The sequence below is a fragment of the Schistocerca gregaria genome, chromosome 3, assembly GCF_023897955.1.
Source record: "Schistocerca gregaria isolate iqSchGreg1 chromosome 3, iqSchGreg1.2, whole genome shotgun sequence".
Taxonomy (NCBI): Eukaryota; Metazoa; Arthropoda; class Insecta; order Orthoptera; family Acrididae; genus Schistocerca; species Schistocerca gregaria.
In genome coordinates this window covers 530,474,727-530,502,225 of record NC_064922.1, presented here as the reverse complement: position 1 = coordinate 530,502,225, position 27,499 = coordinate 530,474,727, and the positions used below count along the sequence as shown (strand labels likewise).

Sequence of the window (27,499 nt, the reverse complement as noted above, 5' to 3'; positions counted from 1 at the left end):
ATGAAAGACGAAAATATACAAACACAGGAAGTAAAGCAAGCAGAAGGGAATACAGAGATTGACAGAAAGTGCCAAGCAGTAAAGCAGGAATAGCTACAGGGGAAATACAAAACTGTAGAAGCATGTATGAATATGCACCTGAAAATAATAATATAGACTGCAGTGGGAAAAGATAAACACGAGACAGGAGATGTGATACAGTAAGAAGAATCTGACAGAGCACTGAAAGACCTAAGTTGAAACAATGCACACAGTAGGTAATGTTCCTTAGGAGAACATGCCACGACAAAATTATTCCACCTAGTGTGCAAGATATACACGACAGACTTAATACCCATAGATGTCAATAAGGATCTAAGAAATAAACAATGGAAAATCCAGGATGGTGTAATGGCAATATTATGAAAAGGAGAGATTGCTGCTCATCATATACCAGAGACATCGAGTTGCAGACAGGCACAACAAAAAGACTACTAAACATGTAAGCTTTCGGCCAGAAGGCCTTCTTCAGAAATACACAACATACATACATACATACATTCACACAAATGCACCTCACACACCCATGACCACTACCTCTGGCTGTTGGGGCCAAACTCAATAAAGGAGACAGTTGGTAGAGTGTGGCTCATAAGTAAGGACATGCAGTGTGGTTTGGATGGTGACTTGTAGAACACAGGAAAGAAGACAAGAAATAAAAACATTTAAGTTTCGTCAATGATGTAATTATATCAGATAAGGAACAGAGCTTGAAAGATCAGCTGAATGGGATGGACAGAATCTTGGAAAGAGGTTACAATATGGATATCAACAAAAGTTAACTAAGGATTGTGGCATTTAGCCATATTACATCAGGTGATGCCAAGTAACTTAGCTAACAAAATGAGACACTAAAAGTGGTAGATAAGTTTTGTTATTTGGGCACAAAATAACTTCCTAAGGCTGAAGTAGAGAGGTTATAAAACACAAGCTGGCAATGACTAGTGAAGTACTTCTGATAAGTGTGGATTTGTTAACACCGATGTAAATTTAAGGGTTCTGTAGGTGTATGCCTGGAAGTGACATGTGGAAAGATTATTAGTTTGCTTACCCACTTTTGAAATGTGATAATACAGAATAATGCTGAAAATTAGATAGGTAGATCAGGTAATGAAGCTGGGGGCAAAAGAAATTTATGGCACAACATGACTAAAGGAAAAGACTAGCTGATGGAACATGTCTTGAGGCATCATGGAGTAATAAATTTGGTAACAGGAGGAAGTGTCTGTGGGAGTAGTAAAAACTGTAGAGAGAGATTTATGTGCAGATAAAGCAACTGGTTCAAACGTATGTAGGTTGCAGCAGTTATGCAGAGATGATAAGATTTGCGCAATTTGGGCTACCAGCATAGGCAGCTGTGTAGACTAGACCCAAGATTGAAGGCCACCACACAACACAAAGATACTGTTGACAATGTCACTCACCTGTTCAATACTGCCAGACTTATGGAGATGCATGTAATAAAAATATAAAAGCAACTGCAAGAGTAATTACTTTTAATGATTTATTGATATATGTTGTTGTTGTGGTCTTCAGTCCACACACTGGTTTGCTGCAGCTCTCCACGCTATTCTATACTGTGCAAGCCTCTTCATCTCCAGGTAACTATTGCAACCTACATCCCTCTGAATCTGCTTACTGTATTCATCTCTTGGTCTCCCTCTACAATTTTTAGCCCCACACTTCCCACCAATACTAAACTGGTGATCCCTCCTTGCCTCAGACTGTGTCCTACCAATTGATCCCTTCTTTTAGTCACGTTGTGCCACAAATTTCTCTTCTTTCCAATACTATTCAGTACCTTCTCATTAGTTACGTGATCTAGCCATCTAATCTTTAGCATTCTTTTGTAGCACCACATTTCAAAAGCTTCTGTTCTCTTCTTGTCTGTTTCACTTCCAGTCATGGCTACACTCCATAAAAATACTTTCAGAACATTGTGTAATGTGATGTACCAGTAAGATAAATAACACAAATCACAACACCATTGAATTTTGCAAAAGTATCTGCAGTTACATGTTTTCGACCATGTCTTATACATGTTACGGTATTGGCGGCAAATCAGAGTGATACAAAAAGTTGTCCATGTAAGTTGTGCAATGTCCACAGCCATGTGAACACAGGGCATATAATGCTTCACCAAGATCCAAGAGAATGCCATCATCATTTGTATTAGCTGTGGTGTAGTAGTAGTAGTATTAATACAAGTAGTTGCTTTCTTAGTAGACAGAGTATTTCGAGACCGTTATTGTTAGTTCTCCAAATAGTTCTACTGGTGTAACTGAACTTAGGTAATGTAGACATATAGTTTTTTTTCAGGAACTGTAAAATTTTACTGTAAGTGATAAGTGCGGGCTCTGTCGTAGGTTTGTGAGTAGTGGATTACGGCGTGGGATTTGTTCAAAGAATTTTCATTGGGGGGAATGCAGTGGGGAAGCTAGTGGGCATCCTAGCGAGTTCCTCTCATGGGAATGCAGAATCTGTAGTAGAAATAAGTTGATAGAGGAGCAAGAGTGTGAGATCTGTGCCCTTCAGGTGCAGTTACAATGCACAAAGGAGGAACTAGATAGGTTGAAGAGGGTGAAGGATGGTGGGGAATGGGAACTGGCAGTTGGCAAGAAGGCAGCGTGGAAGAGGAGGTATTCAGACAGTTATACTTTGCATATATGCAATAGATTTGACCAACTGTCAGAGTTGTGTGGAGAGGAACCTCTTGTAGCTGTAGATGTAGGGAACATGCAGCAGTCCTCAGAAGTTAGGGGGCCTAGGTTAGTTGCAAAGTCAAACAGAAAGAAGAATGTTCTGCTGCTAGGTAGTTCGCACGGTAGAAGTGTGGGCCAGCAGTTGCAGGAAGTGTTGGGGAGTGAGGGCCAGGTCACCAGCTTTGTGAAGCCTAGTGCAAGGTTGGCTCAGGTGACTGACAGCATAGGGGAGATATGTAGAAATTTTACAAAGGAGGATCAGGTAGTGATAGTGAGTGGAGCAGGGAACAGTCTTGATAGGGACAGGGAATATGATGTAGGTGATGTCCAGGTAAAGATAGCTACTCAAACTGGTGGCAATGATGTGCATTTCGTGCAACTGTTTCAGCATAATGATCAGCCTCATCTTCATGCATTAACATGGGGCTGGATGATGCAGAGGGCACATTTCAGTTGCTGCCAGGTGGGTCTATCAGCAGATCAGGTTTCACTAGGTATGGCGTGCACCTCAATAGGTAAGGGAAAGGGAGGCTGGCAAAGCTTATAGGTGTCTGTGTAGTGGGTGGTGGGTGGTGGTGGGATCGCTCAGAGAAAAATTCCTGTAGTAGTTGGTGTTAGAGGTGCACCTTTTTTAGACTGAAATCAGCTTATAGGTACACCTGCTAAAAGGAAGTCCCTCTAACTATGGGCTCACCTTCAGAGGATGTCATGTTTTCAAGTGGAGAAGGAATTAGCATATTTTATCAAAATATAGGTCTTAGAGATAAAGTTGGTGAACTGCTTACAGATGTTGACTCTGAAATTACTGGTATGTCGGAGCACTACTTAAATAATTTGACAATTATTCAGAGGATTCATTTACCAGGATACAGATTAGCTGGCTGTTTTTCAAGAAGTTCATTGCGGGGTGGGGGAGTGGCTATGTACGTAAAAAACAGTATTCCATTTGAGTCCATAGACCTATCACAGCACTACACTGAACAGATATTTGAATGTTGTGCAGGGACAGTTAAATTTAATGAAACTTAACTTCTAATTGTTGTTGTTTATAGGTCCCCTGACGCTTACTTAAGAGCATTTCTACTCAAGCTAGAGAGCACTCTTGATACACTTTGTAGGAAGTACCTGAAGTTAGTTATATGTGGTGACTTCAATATAAATTTTGTGTATGATGGAGAAAGAAAAAGGATGTTGGCAGATTTCCTAAATTCTTATGATCTGATGCACACTCTGCTTTTTTCCAACTACGGTGCAGGAGAACAGTAGCACAGCCACAGACAATATTTTTATTAATCCTTTGTTACTAGATGGGCATTCTGTTAGTAAAAGGGTGAATGGCCTTTCAGACCATGATGCACACATTTTAACACTAAAAGGCATTTGTATTCAAACAAATGTCACATGTAATTACAAAATACTTAGGAAAGTTAATCCAACAGCAATAGAGAGTTTTTTAAACCTTGTCAAGGAACAAGAGGGGTAGGATGTTTATAGTGCTGATGACAGATGATAAGTATAATGCTCTTTGAGAGTTGTTTTCCATTAGAATGTTCTAAACGGGGTACTAGCAGTAATTGGCAGCTGGGTGGCTGACTAATGGGATAAGGATATCATGTAGAACAAAGTGAGAATTATATCAAAATGTTAAAAGTAGTCACATTCAAGCTGCAGTAGCCCATTACAAACAGTACTGTAAGGTGCTTAAAAATGTTATTAGGAAGGCAAAGAGTATGTGGTATGCATATAGAATAGCTAATTCACAGAATAAAATTAAAACCATATGGTCAGTTGTGAATGAAGTGTCTGATCAGCACCACAAGGTCGACGATATAAAGTCAGTTCACAGTAATAATATTTCTGTTACTGATAAATCAGATATATGTACAGTATTTAACAACCATCTTCTGAGTATTGCTGATGAATTAAATAAAACAGAGAATCACATAACTCGGTTAGCAAACGCCTTTCAGAGATTGATGTCTGAAATACTCCTCTGTGATACCGACAAGGGGGAGACTGAATCAATAATCAAATCACCGAATACTAAGGACTCTCATGGTTATGGTAGAGTGCCTAGCAGAATATTAAAGTACTGTGCTACATATATTACCCCGTATTTAACCATATTTGTAATTTTTCTTTTAGGAATGGTCAGTTTCCTGAACGATTAAAGGACTTAGTAGTAAAGCCGCTTTATGGAAAGGAAGAAAGGGATCATGAAGACAATTTTAGGGACCTATTTGTATGCCATCAGTGTTTGCTTAAGTTATTGGAAAGGCTTTGTATGTAAATGATAATTGATCATTTTATATCACACGATTTGCTATCAAATGTACAGTTCGGCTTTAGAAGTCGCTTAACAACTGAAAATGCCATATTCTCTTTTCTCTGTGAGGTACTGGATGGGTTAAACAAAAAGGTTTCGAATGCTAGGCATATTTTTTTTATTTAACTAAGGCGTTTGATTGTGTCGATCACAAAATATTGCTCCAGAAGTCTGACCATTACGGAATACGGGGAGTAGCTCACATTGGTTCATCTCTTACTTTAGTAACAGACAACAAAAGGTCATTATTTACAATGTCGAGAATGGCTGTGATGTGGAGTCTGAGTGGGGTACTGTCAAGTGGGGGGTGCCCCAGGGATCAGTGTTGGGGCCACTCCTGTTCCTTATTTATATAAATGATATACCCTTTAGTATTACGGGTAACTCTAAAATATTTCTGTTGGCTGATGACACAGGATGTTGTGTGCAACATTGGCTCGGTTTCAAATAGTGCAGTTCATGACCTAAGTTCATGGCTTGTAGAAAATAAACTAACGCTACATCACAGTAAGACTCAGTTTTAATTTCACAGAACGGGCTTATGATTAGTGAACCTGAACAGTTCAAATTCCTAGGTGTTCAGATAGATAGTAAACCGTTGTGGAGTCAGGATATTGTTCAAAGACTTAATACTGCCATTTTTACTATTTGATCAGTATCTGAGGCGAGTGATCATTAGTCTCCTTTGCTTATTTTCATTTGCTTATGTATTCTGGGATAACTCTTCCCATTCTAAAAGGATATTTTTGGCACAGAAATGGGCGGTTAGGGCAATTGTCGATCCCTGTTTACTTGTCTGGCTATTTTGACATTGGCCTCTCAATATATATATATTCCTTTTGTTGTTTCTTGTTAACAATATTAGCTTATTCCCAAGAATAAGCAGCTTTCAATCAGTTAATACTCAGCAGAAATCAAATCTGCATTTGGATCCGACTTCCTTAACTCTTGTGCAAACACGTGTGAAGTATAGTGCTGCATCCATTTTCAATACGCTACCAATCAAATTCAAAAATCTTAGCAGTAACCCATGCGCTTTCAAATTGAAACTGAAGAGTTTCCCGATGGGTCACTCCTCCTATTCTGTCGAGGAGTTCCTTGAAATAGTAAGTTGATTCTTGTATTGCTGATTACGTTTACTTAAACTTATGGACTGACTTTTTTGGGTTCATAAACATTTTATTTCTATCTGTTATTACTTTTATGTTGTAATTTAATGTACTGACACGTTCCATGACCTTGGAGATTTGCTCTTCAATTTGGTCCTAAGGAACTTGGCGCATAAATAAAAATAAAAATGATATCATGAATATATATTAATATGAATTCTGCCTTTCTGTTCATTGGTGGGCAATCATGCACCGAATCTTGGCACCAACGTGTTGATACAGGGAACTGACTGATATGTCCAACATGTGGCAAGACACACACAGTGTGTGGTATGCCATGCTAACATGATAGTGACAGGCAAAGTGAATTACATTGTCACATTTGCTGCAGTCATATCCCTCATCTGCGAGTGTGTAGCCAGATATGGCGTCAGCTTACACAATTTCAATATTACATCAGCAATACAGTCTCATAATTTACTGAGGAAAGATCTTGGTGATGCATTATATGCCCTGTGTTCAAATGCTGTGGATACTGTACAAATTATATGGACAGCAAAACAGCAAACATGATGCCAAAGACACAAAGCAACTGTAATGACTAACTCTTTGTATCACCTTGTTTCATCACTAATACGTATGTCACATGGTCAAAAACATATAACTGCAGATATTTTTGCAAAATTCCGTGGGGTTGTGATTTGTGTTATTTATCATCTTTGTACATTGCATTACACAATGTAAAATAATGGAAAATATGGTATGAAAAACAACAATATGAAATAGGATAGATTGCGCTATTTACTTTGCTATACACTACCGCTCAGTAATTTCAATATGCCCAATAAATGAAATCTAGTTCTCTGTAGATAAGGTCTAATACCATGGGTACGGTTAATGAATCAAAGGAGTAGTACAACAGTTGTACATATGTCATGATTTCTGTTTTTGGTCATCAAGATACAACAGTATCCAGCAAACAATGTTGTGTACATAAATATTATGTACTTATTTGGTATGTTTGTGTACCTATTTGCTGACAGATGCCACCTTTGGTGCACCTGTGTTGTTCCCTGTAGTGATAAGATGTCCACAGCGAATGGCAAGCATTCTACATCTACATCTACATTTATACTCCGCAAGCCACCCAACGGTGTGTGGCGGAGGGCACTTTACGTGCCACTGCCATTATCTCCCTTTCCTGTTCCAGTCGCGTATGGTTCGCGGGAAGAACGACTGTCTGAAAGCCTCCGTGCACGCTCTAATTTTACATTCGTGATCTCCTCGGGAGGTATAAGTAGGGGGAAGCAATATATTCGATACCTCATCCAGAAACGCACCCTCTCGAAACATGGCGAGCATGCTACACCGCGATGCACAGCGCCTCTCTTGCAGAGTCTGCCACTTGAGTTTGTTAAACATCTCCATAATGCTATCACGGTTACCAAATAACCCTGTGACGAAACGTGCCGCTCTTCTTTGGATCTTCTCTATCTCCTCCGTCAACCCGATCTGGTACAGATCCCACACTGATGAGCAACACTCAGGTATAGGTCGAACGAGTGTTTTGTAAGCCACCTCCTTTGTTGATGGACTACATTTTCTAAGGACTCTCCCAATGAAACTCAACCTAGTACCCACCTTACCAACAATTAATTTTATATGATCTTTCCACTTCAAATCGTTCCACACTCATACTCCCAGATATTTTACAGAAGTAACTGCTACCAGTGTTTGTTCCGCTATCATATAATCATACAATAAAGGATCCTTCTTTCTACGTATTCGCAACACATTACATTTGTCTATGTTAAGGGTCAGTTGCCACTCCCTGCACCAAGTGCCTATCTGCTGCATATCTTCCTGCATTTCGCCACAATTTTCTAATGCTGCAACTTCTCTGTATACTACAGCATTATCCGTGAAAAAGCCACATGGAACTACCAACACTATCTACTAGGTCATTTATATATATTGTGAAAAGCAATGGTCCCATAACACTCCCCTGTGGCACGCCAGAGGTTACTTTAATGTCTGTAGACGTATCTCCATTGATAACAACACGCTGTGTTCTGTTTGCTAAAAACTCTTCAATCCAGCCACTCAGCTGGTCTGAAATTCTGTAGGCTCTTACTTTATCAGGCGACAGTGCAGAACTGTACCGAATGCCTTCCGGAAGCCAAGAAAAATAGCATCTACCTGGGAGCCTGTATCTAATATTTTCTGGGTCTAATGAACAAATAAAGCGAGTTGGGTCCAAAAACGACATGATACTCGAGCAAAAAACATGTTGTAAAATTCTACAACAGATTGACGTCAGAGATATAGGTCTATAATTTTGCGCATCTGCTCGACGACCCTTCTTGAAGACTGGGACTACCTGTGCTCTTCTCCAATCATTTGGAACCTTCCATTCCTCTAAGGACTTGTGGTACACAGCTGTTAGAAGGGGGGGCAAGTTCTTTTGCGTACTCTGTGTAGAATCGAATTGGTATCCCGTCAGGTCCAGTGGACTTTCCTCTGTTGAGTGATTCCAGTTGCTTTTCTATTCCTTGGACACTTATTTCGATGTCATCCATTTTTTCGTTTGTGCGAGGATTTAGAGAAGGAACTGCAGTGCGGTCTTCCTCTGTGAAACAGCTTTGGAAAAAGGTGTTTAGTATTTCAGCTTTACGCGTGTCATCCTCTGTTTCAATGCCATCATCATCCCGGAGTGTCTGGATATGCTGTTTCGAACCACTTACTGATTTAACGTAAGACCAGAACTTCCTAGGATTTTCTGTCAAGTCGGTACATAGAATTTTACTTTCGAATTCACTGAACGCTTCACGCATAGCCCTCCTTACGCTAACTTTGACATCGTTTAGCTTCTGTTCGTATGAGAGGTTTTGGCAGCGTTTAAACTTGGAGTGAAGCTCTCTTTGCTTTCGCAGTAGTTTCCTAACTTTGTTGTTGTACCATGGTGGGTTTTTCCCGTCCCTCACAGTTTTACTCGGGACGTACCTGTCTAAAATGCATTTTACGATTGCCTTGAACTTTTCCCATAAACACTCAACATTGTCAGTGTCTGAACAGAAATTTTAGTTTTGATCTGTTAGGTAGTCTGAAATCTGCCTTCTGTTACTCTTGCTAAACAGATAAACCTTCCTCCCTTTTTGTATATCCCTATTAACTTCCATATTCAGGGATGCTGCAACGGCCTTATGATCACTGATTCCCTGTTCTGCACATACAGAGTCGAAAAGTTCGGGTCTGTTTGTTATCAGTAGGTCCAAGATGTTATCTCCACGAGTCGGTTCTCTGTTTAATTGCTTGAGGTAATTTTCGGATAGTGCACTCAGTATAATGTCACTCAATGCTCTGTCCCTACCACCTGTCCTAAACATCTGAGTGTCCCAGTCTATATCTGATAAATTGAAATCTCCACCTAAGACTATAACATGCTGAGAAAATTTATGTGAAATGTATTCCAAAGTTTCTCTCAGTTGTTCTGCCACTAATGCTGCTGAGTTGGGAGGTCAGTAAAAGGAGCCAATTATTAACCTAGCTCGGTTGTTGAGTGTAACCTCCACCCATAATAATTCACAGGAACTATCCACTTCTACTTCACTACAGGATAAACTACTACTAACAGCGACGAACACTCCACCACCGGTTGCATGCAACCTATCCTTTCTAAACACTGTCTGTACCTTTGTAAAAATTTCGGCAGAATTTATCTCTGGCTTCAGCCAGCTTTCTGTACCTGTAACGATTTCAGCTTCGGTGCTTTCTATCAGCGCTTGTAGTTCCGGTACTTTATCAATGCAGCTTCGACAGTTTACAATTACAATACCGATTGCTGCTTGGTCCCAGCATGTCCTGACTTTGCCCCGCACCCTTTGAGGCTGTTGCCCTTTCTGTACTTGCCCGAGGCCGTCTAACCTAAAAAACTGCCCAGCCCACACCACACAGAGAAAAAGTTGGCCACATTGTGAAAATAGAAGGATGTATGGATCAGAAGCAATACCATCACATACTTCATTATTATGCAATACAAAGCAGATTGCGCATAATAGGGAAAGGGTTCACCTTGCAACAAGATAATGACCCAAAACATTGGTCAGCATACTGTACGAACTACAAGGAAAAACAGAAAGTACTGAGTGATATGTCGCATAGCCCCGATTGTAATCCCATTGAAATGGTTTGGGGTGAAGTGGACGGACGTGTCAGGGAGGTTAATATATCCAGCAAGGAACAGCTGGAATAATGTTAATGATATGTGGAATCATATAAATTCACAATACCTGCGAAAACTGATTGACCACATGCCTTGAGATGTGAGGCAGTCATTGCTATCAAGACAATTTCAGTAGGAAATGGGTTCTCAGCTTTGCTTATATGTGTCAATTCTCTGCAGGAGGAATGCAGTACTCAACACAGATCTGGATAACACTGAATAATAGTGATATGGATGAGGAGACAGTTAGTAATAAGTGGTATGGAATCCAAGTTCAAGTATGGTTCTAGCAAAGACAGCAGCACTGATAAAGATGCGGACAGCTTGACTGACTATGTCGTGAGCACAGGGTCTGCAGTTTTATTATTGGTAGAGCCCGTAATCCTAGAGGATGATCATGTAGACCAATCACTGTGCAGTCTGCAGGGATAAATCTATTTGCCCTACAAGACTCACAGTTACATGAAAGAGCTATATAGGAGTTTGAAGATGACAGTTACAACTGATGTGGTTTGGTTTTGTGATATGGCCAGTGATGTGCTCAGTGTTCTACGATGGCTTAGTAAATTTTTATTGTATGATTTGATGGTAGAGTTTGTGGTTCTCTTGTCACTAATAAATTCTTATACTGCTGCTCATTGTCATCTCTCCTGAGGAGAAGCACATTATCACATACATAGTATTCCACAGGAGGTATTCTACATTTCACATTGTTTCTTAGGGAGCAATCTGATACATGTACATAAATTATTTGGATGTTATGTACTCATTAACTGAACTGAAATTTTAAGATCTACCTTTCATCATGTGGAGAAAAAAATGAAATCAACTGGAATTACAATGTTTTATAAAAAAAATTTCACCATATTTTTCAAGCAATCACTATTTCAATATACACTGGTAATTCAGAGACAATTCAGTAGGGTGAATGAGATATTTGGTACAATATGATACTTTACACAAAGCTGCATCATAAATTCAGCATCACTGGTGCCTGTATCAAGTTCGATGTCTAGATCACTCTTCTGCTTCCGAAATGGAAAATTCTTCTTGCAATGCATTGAAAATGTAAACACATCCTTTGTGTTCCTGAAGATAAAAGCTGTGCCATCTCCCTGAAACAATTAGCAGAATAATGAATGTCTGCCTCACATAATTAAACAGTGTGAAGATATTAAACATAAAATTTAAAAAAACTTAATTTCCTTAAACAAGTCTTCTCTGTGTGATATTGCCAAGGGACATGGCTTATCTTTCCATCTAATTTTTGATATCGACCCACAGTTATTCTAACACTGAAAATTCTGATAAATAAATGTCAAATACACCAACTGATTGTTTCAAAAATCGGCACAGAAATGTACATTTGAAATACTAAGCTTCCAAAACACAATTAGCAAAGCTTCACGCTTATTGTACTCTCAATAAGTAAATTAGCAAACATTACTTGTACTTTGCAGATGTGCAATAATAGCCTGATTAATTGTAGTTGCAACTCATTACACTCTTGTTTTGCTGCTGGCAACATTACATGCATGTAGTTACTTACATATCACCTTTGCGACAGGTGATGGACAACACCTAAGAACTGACTAGAGCAACAGTACCAGCTGCAAATCCATGATGTTATTTCATCTCTAAAAGCACAATAAATGTAACATCCCGAAACTTCATGATCATTTAGAGCAGTAAATCTAAGGGGAAGGTGTGAAGAGTTAGTAATGTGTAACATAATGAAGTTTAGAAGGCCGAATAGGCAAGAACTGACCGTTGGTTAAGTTTACAATGGTGTGGGTATGACAGTACTGCAATAATGAAATTATCATTGAGTGGCCAATAGTGAAGGAGAGTGATCACAACTTTGATCTGTCAAGACAAATAAACAGCTTTACTATTTTAGCATGACATTTCCTCCACCAATTTCTGAAAAGTGTAAAACTCGTGAAACATGTTGCGCTCTGGCCTTGTAGCTAGTAAATGCAAAGATTTTCTTGAATGTGCTGTCACTGCCAGAGGTTAAAGAACAATCAACTGCTTGGAAGCTAACTATGAGAGACCCATGAATAGTTGCCAAAAAAGAGCTTTTAAAATGCACATTGTCATTCCATTGTTGTGTTTTCATCTGTGACCCTTGAAGGTGACAAGTGTTACCAGTAATAGTAAAGCTGATTAAGCTGATGAGAAAAGATGTCAAGTATTTACAGCCAGATAGGAGCTAGAAGATAAAATTTTCAGCACAGGACAGGCCCAGTGAGAAGTGAAAGTACAGAGGAAGGTGGTATTGGCAATTATTGAATATTGAATCAAAATTGTACACTAGTGGGTTCAAGCTGTTATTGTAAATTACATCTATATGCTTCAATAACAACTCATAGAAACAAAATAGTGTGATCAAGGCAGCATCATATTACAAGCAATGCAGACTTCATTCCCATGATCATCACTGTGAGTGTATTAGCACTACTCATAATCATTTGTTAGTAGCCTTTTTGGAACTTGCCAGAAGTGACTGATTTGCCTGTTACTAGATTTGTTTCACATTCCTGAAGGCCCTCCTTCAAGATGGAATTTGTGGAACACAATGTATGTATGTGTGTGTGTGTGTGTGTGTGTGTGTGTGTGTGTGTGTGTGTGAATGAAACAAATGTTCCCATTTTACTCAAAAAAGTATATGATACGATAAGTAGTGTTTTCAAAGGGTTCCATGACAATGCTATTGATGTCAAGAACATGTCACATTGTAAGGAATAACAGATGAACTAGGAGAGTATTTCCATATTCTGTAGGGAACGTTAATAAATTCAAGAAACAATATGATGAAAAGGATAGATTGCTACTCACCACAAAGATGAGATGTTGAGTTGGAGACAGGCACTACAAAAAGACTGCTAAACATGTGAGCTTTCGGTCACACTCTCCTGCAAACACAAGCACACACACACACACACACACACACACACACACACACACACACACACACACAAAAACCACTGTCACTCAGGCAGATTCTCATTAGAAGAATGCCCTTTGGCCAAAAAGCCACATGTTTAGTAGTCTTTCTTTTGTGCCTCTCTTTAACTCAAGGTCTCCTCTATATGGTGAGCAGCAATCTATCCTTTTCATTATTTTGTCATTAATTCATCACAGATTTTCCATTGTTTAAATTCAGAATACATCAATAAGGGCAAAATTGATAGTATCATATTAAAGTTTTAATAACAAACTTGGATGCATGACCCACTGGTTTAATAAAAAGAGGTTACACTATTGAAGACATGAAATTGAAAGAAGGCATACAATTTTGGCAGTAGGGAGGTCAAATGGAAGACATAGATTTGCTTTGATAGTTCTGGGAAAAGTGTGGAATATCTTTTAAGGAACCAACACACCACACACTTGAGTGGCCTATTCTAAAGTAGATTCCCAGTTGTCAGATGTCCACTACGCACTAGTTTGAAGGAAAATGTCAGTGGAGTTTGGATATTCATTGGCAGGATTATAACAGCTCTGTATATTAATAGGAGAAGGTATTAAAGGTGATCAACGAACATATATTGTCCATGTTATTTTCAAATGAACTGTCCCAGTATTTGCCTTAATTGATTTATGAAGATAACAGACAATTCTTATGAAACCTTGCAGGGACAATTCCAGAATCTGTATTCAATATGGTATGCCAATGTATATATCGTAAAGGGGACATGGTATGAGAGATTAGAAGGCATCACTTTACTCTATTCATATACGGGATAGGACAGTGTGTGGCCAATGGTGTATAAAGTATCCTCCACCAAACACTGTGCAGTGCCATTCACAGTATATATTTGAAAACAGATGTAGCAGTAGGTTCGCATTAATAATAGTTTTGGTGTACAATATCAACAAAGTTGTAGATAAACTTTATACGTTTCAGTATTATGATAAAATACAATGACGATATGGAAAAATATTATTCATTACTGGAAAGCCACAAAAATGTATACAACAAGACGAACATAATTTCTTGCTGATAAATTCTGTTGCATAGATATGAAGGGTACAGCAATAAGAATCATTTTGAACCTCAAATTATACTAACTCGACTAACATCAGAATTTATCACAGGACAAGGGCACTTTCACGCTCAAGTTCCAGGAACATACATCTAGTTATGAACACTACTGTTTAATCCTCCTGGACTCATGAATTAACATCATCTGTGTTTACTTATGAGCTGTTGAAATATTTTGTGCCAGTATACATTTCTCCACTGTTAAATTCATGTGCAGATGCATAGTTTACACACTGTCCTTCAATGCTATACAGCCTTTATCCTCTCAGAAGGATTTTTTATTCTGTTGCTGTAGATATCTGTAAATCTTTTCTCACATTTCTTTGCAACATGGCCAAGACTCGTGTCTAGCAGATGAAATTTAACTCAACTTCAGGATTTTTTCCCATAGGCATTACAGGTACTAAATTCTCTATACCCTCATAGTTTATAAATGAACAAGCATGCCTACAACTAATTTTATTATCATTTCTATGAGAATTAAATAACAGGAAGATACCATTTCTATGTAAAAGTTTTTCTTGGTTAGTTCAAGTATTTGTTTTGTATTTTATTATTTGTTTCAGGTACTCCAGTGGCATGGGACAGTTGGACTTCATCAGAAGATATCCCTACATCACAGCACATGCAGCATGGAACTATCACCATTGCATGAACAACTGAGGAGGACCAGAAAACATATTACAACTAGGGATTTCCAAGGAAGTGAAAAGCACCAATGCAGAAAATTGAAATCGATGAAAAATTAGTACAGTGGATTGGAGTCTAGTAGCCACTCAAGGTACGTGCATGTAATCAGTCATGTAATAAAACTTCGTTGTTAACTGAAGCAAGAGAAAATTATTTGAATAAAAACTATTAATTTTATTAAAATTTAAAATTACCTACAATTTTATGATAAGCCTATACCAAAAATTTGTGTTTTTGTCACACAAATCCTTTCACAGTCCATTAATTTAATAAATTATTCAGTTAGGTTCTGATCAGAACTTGGAGGCAACCAGTCAACCTAATTTTCATCTATTTCATGAAAACAGTTATAATATCTGCTTTATGCAAGGGAACAGTGTTGCACTAAAAATGAAAATGGGCAATTAAAAATTTATTCCTGCTACACATAATCAATATTCCCTGATAGTATTGCTTCACAATTATTCTATAATGAAATGATATTAGAGTACAGTTCAATTTTATAAACAGCCACAAGCCAAGTGACACAAAAAGAAGACATACTTTTTTTCCACAGTTACCTTACTGATTTACAGAATTTAAAAATATACATCGCACAACAATTAATAAATACAGTTTTGAGATTGCAATTTACTATCAGGAGATTACATTATGTACGAGATGTAATTTTTGTTGGGCATCTGTTTAGAGAGCCAGAATGCACTTGCTCATATTTCTTCATGAATGGCATTTTTAAGGCAGACAGAAGCAGCTACTGCAAGCAACTTCTGCAAAGAATATATTTATTAGGAGAAAGACTGCTACTTTTAAAATAGCCACTTCTCTTCCTCTTAACACTGCTTAGTTGCCATTTTTATATATTAATTCATCCTGAGCATTTATGTTAATTGTGTGATTTCATGGAAAACTATTAGCTACCTAGACACAGGAAAAATTAATAATGTGTATAACACGAACACTAGTGATTAGCTGGAATTTAAATCCCTGCATCAATATATTCTGACAAATTATACACTATGTGATCAAAAGTATCCAGACACCTGGCTGAAAATGACTTACAAGTTCATGGCACCATCCATCGGTAATGCTGGAATTTAATATGGTGTTGACTCACTCTTAGCCTTGATTAGAGCTTCCACTCCCCCAGGCATATGTTCAATCATGTTCTGGAAAGTTTCTTAGGGAATGACAGCCCATTCTTCATGGAGTGCTGTAATGAAGAAAGGTATCAATGCCGGTTGGTGAAGCATGGCGTGAAGTCGGTATTCCAAAACATCCCAAAAGTGTTCTATAGGATTCAGGTCAGGGCTCTGTGCAGGCCAGTTCATTACACGGATGTTATTGTCATGTAACCACTCCGCCAGAGGCCATGCATTATGAACAGATGCTCGATCATGTTTAAAGATGCAATTGCCATCCCTTAATTGCTCCTCAAGAGTGGGAAACAAGAAGGTGCTTAAGACATCAATGTAGGCTTGTGCTGTGATAGTGCCATGACCATACCATAACATCACTGCCTCCGAATTTTACCGCTGGCACACTGGCAGATGACGTTCACCAGGTATTCGCCATACCCACACCCTGCCACTGGATCGCCACATTGTGTACCGTGATTCGTTACTCCACACAACTTTTTTCCACTGTCCAATTGTCCAATGTTTACTCTCCTTATGCCAAGCAAGGCGTCATTTGGCATTTACCTGCATGATGTGTGGCTTATGAGCAGCTGCTCGACCATGAAATCAGCTGTCATAGCACTTGCAGTGGAAAATCAGGTGTCATAGCACTTGCAGTGGATCCTGATGCAGTTTGGAATTCCTGTGTGATGGTCTGGATAGACGTCTGCCTATTACACATTACGACCCTCTTTAACTTTCGGCAGTCTGTCAGACAACAGACTAGGTCGACATGTACGCCTTTGTGCTGTATGTGTTCCTTCACATTTCCACTTCACTCTCACATCAGAAACAGCGGACCTAGGGATATTTAGGAACATGGAAATCTCGTGTACAGGCGTATGACAAGTGACACCCAATCACGTTCAAAGTCCGTGAGTTCCACGGAGCACCCCGTTCTGCTCTCTCATGATCTCTACGGACTGCTGAGGTCACTGATATGGAGCACCTGGCAGCACAATGCACTTAATATAAAAAACATATGTTTTTGGGGTTGTGCGAATACTTCTGATCACATAGTGTATAGCAATGGAATAATAAGGTACTCTTTAAAGCCTTTTCCTTTACTCTGGATATCAGTGGATTTCCAGTTTCTGATGCCCACTGCTGTCTTTCCATAGACCACTGCACCAGAACATAAGAAGTCTATATGAAACTTATTTTTTCTTTGAAGCATTGTGGTTGTTGGGTGTTTATCCTAAATTCATTTTTATTATGATCCACAAGTATTAAAGAAGAGAAAGTAATGGCTGACACTGCAAAGTGATAAGTTAGAGAATAATAACAAAGGAAAACAGCTCTGGGTTATGGGATGGAAGAAAAGCTGTTAGGCAAAATGGAATGATGGAAAATTCAGAATGAAATAACAACAATATTATCAATGGAATAGATTGCTACTTACCCTATCGAAGAGACATGAAGTCACAAACAGGAACAATAAAAAAAATTCTGTACATTTTATCTTTTCATCAAAAGGCCTCCGTCTAAAGTAGAAAACACACACACAAATGGCTCTGAGCACTATGGGACATAACTTCTGAGGTCATCAGTCCCCTAGAACTTAGAACTACTTAAACCTAACTAACCTAAGGACATCACACACATCCATGCCCGAGGCAGGATTCGAACCTGTGACCATAGCGGAAGCGCCGTTCCAGACTGCAGCGCCTAGAACCGCTCGGCCACCCTTGCCGGCACGCACGCACGTACGCACGCTCGCGCGCGCGCGCACACACACACACACACACACACACACACACACACACACACACACACACACACACGCACACACACACACACACACACACACAGTTGTATCTGCTCCTGATGAGAGCAGCAATCAGGGGTGAGGGTATGGAGAAGGCTCTGGGCAAGGATGGTGGCGAAAAGCAGCAGGATAGGGTGGGGAAAAGTGTAGTGCTGTGTGGGGGGAGCAAGCTGGGTTGTGATGGCGCTAGGGAAGGGCTGCTAGGTGCAGTTGGGAGGTTTGCAGGGTGGGGGTGCGGAAGGGGGTGGGGGTGGGGTGTGGGGTGTGGGGGTGGGGTGTGGGGGGGGGGGGGGGGATGAGAGAGGCACAGAAGGTGAAAAGTCCTAATGGATGCATTGGTGGAATGGAAGGCTGTGTTGTACTGGAGTGGGAACACGGAAGGGGTAAGTACATGGAGAACAGTGTCTAGTGAAAGCTGAGGTCACGGGGGTTACAATAATGTAAGATACTGCATGGAGAGTCCCACCTGCACAGTTCAATAACCTAGTGTTGGTAGGAAGGATCCAGATGGCACAGGTTGTGAGGCAGCCATTAAAATGAAGAATGTTCTCTTGGGCAACGTGCTCAGCAACTGGGTGGTCCAGCTGTTCCTTGGCCACTGTTTGTTGGTGGCCGTTCATGAGGCTACACAGCTTGTGTGACATCATGCCGACATAGAAAAGAGCATAGTGGTTGCAGCTTAGTTTGTATATCACTTTCTTTTTACAGGTAGTCCTGCTTTTGAGGGGATAAGAGATGCCTGGGACCAGACTGGAGTAGGTGGTGATGGGAAAATACACGGTGTACATAAAGTATGGGAACACTTTCAATTATTTATTGCACAAGGGGTAGCCGTTGAAGTGGGGGTATAGCTGTTGGTTGGTAGGTTTAATATGGATGGAGGTGCTGATATAACCATCCATGAAGTTGCTGCCAACAATGAGGACGGTGGTTTATTGGGATGAGGAGTACCAGGTGAAGTGAATAGGGAGAAGACGTTAAGGTTTTGGAGCAATGTGGATAGGGTGTCCTAACCCTCAGTCCAGATTACGGTGCCTTGTTTTTCCAGTCACTTACCACCTCCCACCTTCCGGCCACAAAGGAGCACTCCCCTCTCAGTGCCACCAAGAACTGGAACTACAGAATCACTTTCTCCAACAGGGTTTCAGTTATCTGTCATCTTGCCCTGAAATGAAGACTGTCATTCCTACTATCCCTCCCATTTCTTCCACAGTGGTATTCTGCCACCCACCAAACCTATAGTGTTTTAACTTCGCTTAGTGTTACAGTGGTAGTTTTAATTTACTGGTTGTAGCTAATAATTTTGTGAAGTTTTGCTGGTAATGGTATTGTCTGTGTTGTAGTAGTATTAATACAAGTAGCTGCTTTCTTAGTAGGCAGAGAATTTCGTGACCATTATTGTTAGTTCTTAAATAGTTCTACTGGTGTAACTGAACCAGGTTCTGTTGCTAGGTAGTTCCCATGGTAGAGGTGTGGGCCAGTAGTTGCAGGAAGTGTTGGGGAGTGAGTACCAGGTCACCAGCATTGTGAAGCCTAGTGCCGGGTTGGCTCAGGTGACTGAAAGCATAGGGGAGTTATGTAAGAATTTTATGAAAGAGGATCAGGTAGTGATAGTGGGTGGAGCAGGGAACAGTCTCGATAGGGACGGGGAATATGATGTCAGTGGTGACTCGGTTAAGATAGCTACTCAAACTGGTGGTACTAATGTGCATTTCGTGCAACTGTTTCAGCGTCATGATCGGCCTCACCTTAATGTGGCTGTTAGGCGCGTTAATATGGGGCTGGGGAGGGCGCTGATGGTGGACGGCATGCATCACATCTCAGTGGTGCCAGTTGGGTCTATCAGTAGATGGGGTTTCACTAGGCATGGCCTGCGCCTCAATAGATATGGGAAGGGGAGGCTGGCTAAGCTTAAAGGTGACAGTGTAGTAGGTGGTGGTGGTGGTGGTGGTATCACTCATGGAAAAATTCCTATAGTAGTTGGTGTTAGAGCTGCACCTGTTTTAGACTGAAGTCAGCTGATAGGTATACCTGCTTAAAGGAAGTGCCTCTAACTAAGGGCTCACCTCCATTGTTTCAGAGTACAGAAGGAATTAGCATATTTCATCAAAATATAAGAGGTATTAGAGATAAAGTTAGTGAACCGCTAATAGATGCTAACTCTGAAATCATTGGTATATCTGAGCACCACTTAAATAATTTGATAATTCAGAGGCTTCCTTTACCAGGATACAGATTAGCTGGCTGCTTCTCAAGGAGTTCCTTGCGGGGTGGCGGAGTGGCTCTGTACGTAAAAAAAAAAGTATTTCATTTGAGACCATAGATGTATCATGACACTGCACTGAACAGATATTTGAAAGTTGAGCAGCATTAGTTGAATTTAGTGAAACTAAACTTCTAATTGCTGTTGTTTATAGGTCTCCTAACTCCGACTTCAGAGCATTTTTGCTTAAGCTAGAGAGGGTTCTTGATTCACTTTGTAGGAAGTACCAGAAAGTAGTTCTATTTGGTGACTTCAAAATTAATTTTGTACATGTTTGAGCAAGAAAAAGGATGTTGGTAGACGACCTAAATTCATACGATGTGATGCAAACTGTGTTTTTTTTCCAAATAGGGTGCAGGGGAACAGTAGCACAGTCATAGACAATATTTTTATTCATTCTTCATTACTAGATGGGCATTCTGTTAGTAAAAGGGTGAATGGCCTTTCAGACCATGATGCACAAATTTTAACACTAAAAGGTCTTTGTACTTTAACCAATGTCGTATTTAATTACAAACTACGTAGGAAAGTTAATCCAACAGCAATAGAGAGTTTTTCAAAACTTGTCAAGGAAAAAGAGTGGCAAGATGTTTATAGTGCCGAAAATATTGATGATAAATACAATGCTTTCCATAACACATTTCTCATGCTCTTTGAGAGTTGCTTTCCATTAGAACATTCTAAACGGGGTACTAGCAGTAATGGACAACTCGGTTGGCTGACTAGTGGGATAAGGATATCATGTAGAACAAAGCGGGAATTATATCAAAATGTTAGAAGTAGTCACAATCAAACTACAGTAGCCCATTACAAACAGTATTGTAAGGTGCTTAAAAATGCCATTCGCAAGGCAAAAAGTATTTGGTATGCAAATAGAATAGCTAATTCACAGGATAAAATTAAAGCCATATGGTCAGTTGTGAAGGAAGTGTCTGGTCAGCAGCACAAGGTTGACGATATAAAGTCAGTTTGCAGTAATAATATTTCTGTTACTGATAAATCAGATATATGTACAGTATTTAACAACCATTTTCTGAGCATCTCTGGTGAATTAAATAAAAATTTAGTATCTACAGGAAATCATATAAATTTCTTAGCAAATGCCTTTCCGAGATTCACCCCTGAAATACTCCTCTGTGATACAGACAAGAGGGAGATTGAGATAACAATCAAATCACTGAAGACTAAGGACTCTCATGGTTATGATGGAGTGTCTAATAGAATATTAAAGTACTGTGCTGCACATGTTAGCCCTGTATGTAGCCATATTTGTAATTTTTCCTTTAGGAATGGTCAGTTTCCTGGGTGATTAAAGGACTCAGTAGTAAAGCCGCTTTATAAAAAGGGAGAAAGAGATAATGTAGATAATTTTAGACCTCTTTCTATGCCATCAGTGTTTGCAAAAGTTATCAAAAAGGCTGTGTATGTAAGGTTAATTGATCATTTTATATCACACGATTTGCTATCAAATGTACAGTTCGGCTTTAGAAATCGCTTAACAACTGAAAATGCTATATTCTCTTTTCTGTGTGAGGTACTGGATGGGCTAAACAAAAAGTTTCTAATGATTGGCGTATGTTTTGATTTAACAAAGGCATTTGACTGTGTTGATCACACAATACTGCTCCAGAAGTTGGACCATTACGGAATAAGGGGAGTAGCTCACAATTGGTTCACCTCTTACTTTAGCAACCTGCAGCAAAAGGTCATTATTCACAATGTTGATAATGGCTGTGATGTGGGATCTGAGTGGGGTACTGTCAAGTGGGGGGTGCCCCAGGGATCAGTGTTGGGGATGCTCCTGTTCCTTATTTATATAAATGATATGCCCTCTAGTATTATGGGTAACTCTAAAATATTTCTGTTTGCTGATGACACTAGCTTGGTAGTAAAGGATGTTGTGTGCAACCTTGACTCGGTTTCAAGTAGAGCAGTACATGACCTCAGTTCGTGGCTTGTAGAAAATAAACTAACATTAAATCACAGTAAGACTCAGTTTTTACAGTTCATAACACACAATTCAACAAAACCTGATGTTTTAATCTCTCAGAACGGGCATATGATTAGTGAAACTGAACAGTTCAAATTCCTAGGTGTTTAGATAGATAGTAAGCTGTCGTGGAAAGCCGACGTTCAGGATCTTGTTCAAAGACTTAATACTGCCATTTTCACTATTTGAACGGTATCGAAAGTGAGTGATATTTCGACACGTAAATTAGCCTACTTTGCTTATTTTGATTCACTTATGTCATATGGTATTATGTTTGGAGTAACTCTTCCCGTTGTAGAAGGATATTTTTGGCTCAGTTATGGGCGGTTCGGGCAATAAGTGGTGTGTGTTCACGAACCTCTTGTCAACCTCTTTTCACGAGTCTGGGTATTTTGACACTGGCCTCTCAATATGTATATTTCTTATTGTCGTTTCTTGTTACCAATATTAGTTTATTTCCAAGAATAAGCAGCTTTCACTCGGTTAATACTCAGCAGAAATCAAACCTCCATTTGGATCGGACTTCCTTAACTCTTGTACAAAAAGGTGTGCAGTATACTGCTGCATACATTTTCAATAAGCTGCGACTCGAATTCAAAAATCTTAGCAGTAACCCACGCGCTTTCAAACTGAAACTGAAGAGTTTCCTTATGGGTCACTCCTATTCTGTCGAGGAGTTCCTTGAAAAATTAAGATGATTCTCATTGTATTGCTGATAGTGTTTGCTTGAACTTATGGACTGATTTTATTTCAGGTTCAAGATCATTTATTTTTATCTGTTATTACTTTTTATGTTGTAAGTTCATGTACTGACACGTACCATGACCTTGGAGATTTGATCCTCAATTTGGTCCTACGGAACTTGACATTTAAATAAATAAATAAAATACAATAGACCTTGATACAAGACCTGTCCAATACATCCTCCCTTCAACATGTAATCCAGTTTGGTCTCAGGCATCTGCTATCTCATCAAAGGCAACACTACGTGTGAAAGCTATGCACTGTACAAACTAAGCTGCAACGACTGTGTCATTTTCTATGTGGGCATGATGACAAGCAAGTTGTCTGTCTGCAAGAAGTGCCGTCAACAAACTGTGGCTAAGAGACAGCTTGACCACCCAATTGCTGAACACGCTGCCTCATGAAACATGCTTCACTTCAATGACTGCTTCGCAGCCTGTGCCATGTGGATCCTTCCTGTCAATACCAGGAGTTCTGAACTGCACATGTGGGACTCTGTAATATATCACATACTTCCAGAACTCCCCTGGCCTCAACTTTCATTAGTCCGTGTCCTCCACCCACCTATCCCCTTACCTGCTCCGACTCCAGCACAACAGTCTTTCATTCCACCAGTGCATCCACTAGTCCTCTTTCCCTTCTCTGCTTTTCCACTCATTTCCCTCCCTCCCTGCACCTCCAAATCAAACTTCCCAACTGCACCTAGTAGCCTTACCCTGTCCCCAACACCTCCCTCCTTGGTCCCATTGGCGGCACACTTCCCCCCCCCCCCCCCCCCCACATGTCTTCCTCTCCGCCCCATGCCTTCTCCTTACACCCCCCATCTTCCTCCCCCCCCCCCCCCCCCAATGGATTGCTGCTCCCATCATGTGCAGTTCCAACTCAATCTGGCCTCTGGTTGCAGCAGCCAGAGACAGTAGTAGTAGTAGTAGTAGTAGTAGTAGTAGTGAGTGAGTGAGTGTGTGTGTGTGTGTGTGTGTGTTTTCTACTTCAGAAGAAGGCATTTCGGCCAAAAGCTAAAATGTATAGTAGTCTTTTCAGTGTGCCTGTTCGTGACTCTATGTGTCCTCTATATGGCAAGTAGGAATCTGTCCTTTTGAAAATATTGTTGTTATTCCATCCTGGACTTTCCATTACTGGATGCCTAGGAATTGCACACAGTTTCAAAAATTGTGTACCCTTTGAAATCTACTTCTGGTATGGTAAGTCCTTGCAAAAAACAAGAAAGGCTCCACCATGCACGGGTGATAAGACACTCGATGCCTTGAGTGACAGAGGCCATGTGGATGTGTTTCAGCTCTACATGTATGAATGTGTTCCTATATTTCACAAAGGACTTTGCTGAACAGCCAAATAATATCCAACAGTTTTCTTTTAAATGTGCCTGTCTACCATTCAACACCTGTTCCACGTGATGAATAGCAATCTAGTCTAATTCACATTATTATTACTGTATCTTGGATTATCCGCTTGTTGATAATTCCATTTTTTATGCACATGGAAATGATATGTAACCATAACAATGAAATCATTGAATCTAAATTTATCGTTCATCATGTTCTGTATAACCTTCAGGAAGGAGAACAACTTACAGGTTGGTTAGTTTCACATTCCATGGATCTAATTGCAAGGTAAATCACAATGATGTGGAATGATCATGTTACATTCATAGAATAAATTATTTTGTAAATATTCTTACATGCTGATCATGTACAAATTTATTATTATTATTATTATTATTATTATTATTATTATTATCATCATTAGCATTAGATATACAGATATGAGTTTTTAATTTCTATCCGCTACCTTTTACACGTTAAAATGACAAAATTCTTCCACGGAATACAGGGAGTTGTCAAGGAAAAATTTTTTCAGTTTGTTTTTTAATTTTACTTTGCTGTCTGTCAGACATTCTATACCACTGTGTGGGCTATCAAAAACTTTACCTGCAGCATTGTCTACTTCTTTCTGTGTTAAAGAGAACGTCCATGTCATTTTTCCTTCTGATATTGTGCTTATTATGTACATCATTGTACCTTTTGATCTACAGTGGATTATTTATAACAAACTTCATGTGGGAATAAATATACTGTCAAGTAGCAGTCAAAAAATGACTGACTCCTTAAACATAATGTAACTGGATGGATAAAAAATCTATTCACCAAGTGGTGACAGAAGAAAATGTATATAAAGGTTAAGTGAATGTGCAAACTTCCACAGCCAGTGGCTCTTTCTTCTGACAGAATAGTTGAAGTGGAGGGAAAGAGGGAAGAAAGAAAAAGGCTGGTGAGGTTTAGGAAATGGGGAGGGTTAGGAAAAGTCACTCAGAACCCTGGGTCAGTGGAGACTTACCGGATGAGAAGAGAAGGAAAGATAAAGAATCAGTCTTTCTTTCTCATTCCTGCTAGTAAGTCTCCCCTGATTTGGGCCTGGATGACTTTCCTGAACTCTTTCCATTTCCTGAACCTCCCTAGTCTTTTTCCTTCATCCCTCTTCCTTCCCCTAAACCCTTCTGTCAGAAGAAGCCACTGGCACCAAAAGCTTGCACATTTATTTACCCTTTATACACGTTTCCTCCTGCCACTACTTGGTAAGTGGATTTATTATCCATCCTATTACATTATGTTTAAGGAGTTAGGCACTTTACTACTGCTTCACAGTATATTTATTCTAACATGAATATTAAAAACAAAGATTCCAAGACTTACCAAGCGGGAAAGTGCCGGTAGATAGGCACAATAAATAAAACACACAAACACACACACAGAATTTCTAGCTTTCGCAACCGACGATTGCTTCTTCAGGAAAGAGGGAAGGAGAAGGAAAGACGAAAGGATGTGGGTTTTAAGGGAGAGGGTAAGGAGTCATTCCAATCCTGGGAGCAGAAGGATTGGAATGACTCCTTACCCTCTCCCTTAAAACCCACATCCTTTCGTCTTTCCTTCTCCTTCCCTCTTTCCTGAAGAAGCAACCGTCGGTTGCTAAAGCTAGAAATTCTGTGTTTGTGTTTGTGCGTTTTATTTATTGTACCTATCTACCGGCGCTTTCCCACTTGGTAAGTCTTGGAATCTTTGTTTTTAATATATTTTTCCCATGTGGAAGTTTCTTTCTATTTTACTAACATGAATATTGTTATAAATAATCCAAAGTAGTTCAAAAGGAACAATGATGTACTGTTTATCCATGCAAATCCTACTCGGCAGCAAAAACATGATGCTCCACTTTCCAATGCACTATGATTCTGAACTACTGACAGACAATGGTGAGTAAACAGGCCTCAACTCTCTCCTTGAATACTACCCACATAAAAATAATCATTCTGTTTCTGCATGCAGTAGTTAACCAACCTGATGTACATCGAGGTCTACAATTAGCACTCTGGCTATCCTCTGCTGATCCAGAAACCATTTTGCAGTGACAGCCAAATCATTTATCAGGCAAAAGCCAGTGCCTCTGTCAGGAAAAGCATGATGAGTACCTCCCGCTGTGCTACAAGCGAGACCACGCTCAAGAGCCAGAGCTGCAGCCAGAAGTGTGCCACCTGTAAAACTCTGCATTGTAAGTGATATTTTTTCACCACCTCTCTGTAAGTTAGAAGCAGACATGACTAATGCATCAAAATATCAGCGTCTGTAAAAATATCTGTGTGTTACTGCAAACAAAGCTAAGAAAAATAGCACAAGATATCTCTAAAAAGATAACAATATAGCAGAAGCCATGTTCACACAAACAAAACGTATCTGAAGACAGATTAAGATTGTGTAAATATATTCTAAAAATACTCACATAAATGATTAGTATGTGGCCGTATATTAACTGAGATGTAGGATATTACCAATGTGATCAACTGAACATGAAAATAAGTAGGCCAACATAGCTAACTGAAACAACATAAATGATGAGTGGAGGCATATGGGCATCTAACACCGTAATGACTAAGCTAGCCAGCTTAAGACAAGAACTTAAATTTCTCTTACATGGCATGCACAATAACATCACAGTCTTCATTCATTTCCTATTATGTGAACCTCGAATCACTTTCACATTCTGGATTATCTTTTAAATAGATGAGTATACTTTATATCAAGCAAATTACGAGTATTGTAGAATACAAGGACGAAAAATAATGTTCAAAAAAGCCAATATCTTACTTCCAGAAACAAGTGCTTTTTCTTTAATAGCTAATTAGAAAAATGGAGAAACAAAATACAAAAATGTTATATAATTTTGGCATTGTGTCAATTGCTGGGGTCCACTGTGCTCTTAAGTGAACAAGTGCACTAGCATATCAGCTCAAAATGATGTAAGTTTTACATTTGTGGTACTTTATGTTTGACATGCTGGTCTTCCTTGCTACCTTTTATTATAAAATTATGCAACATTACTATGTGACTTGTAAGTTTGTAAAAATCTTGAA

The 27,499-nt window shown here is 39.5% G+C and overlaps 1 protein-coding gene across 2 annotated transcripts in view; it reads right to left on the bottom strand.

Moving 5' to 3' along the window:
* The window catches only part of LOC126355936 (uncharacterized protein SYNPCC7002_A1628-like), a 61,339-nt gene that overhangs the window by 15,424 nt on the left and 18,416 nt on the right, over positions 1-27,499 (bottom strand). For both annotated transcript variants that reach the window (XM_050006509.1, XM_050006510.1), the window contains exons 4-5: positions 26,430-26,623; positions 11,358-11,513 (exon numbers count right to left, since the gene is read on the bottom strand). In XM_050006509.1, the coding sequence (XP_049862466.1) occupies positions 11,358-11,513; positions 26,430-26,623 (350 nt within the window). The remainder of the gene's footprint in view (positions 1-11,357; positions 11,514-26,429; positions 26,624-27,499) is intronic.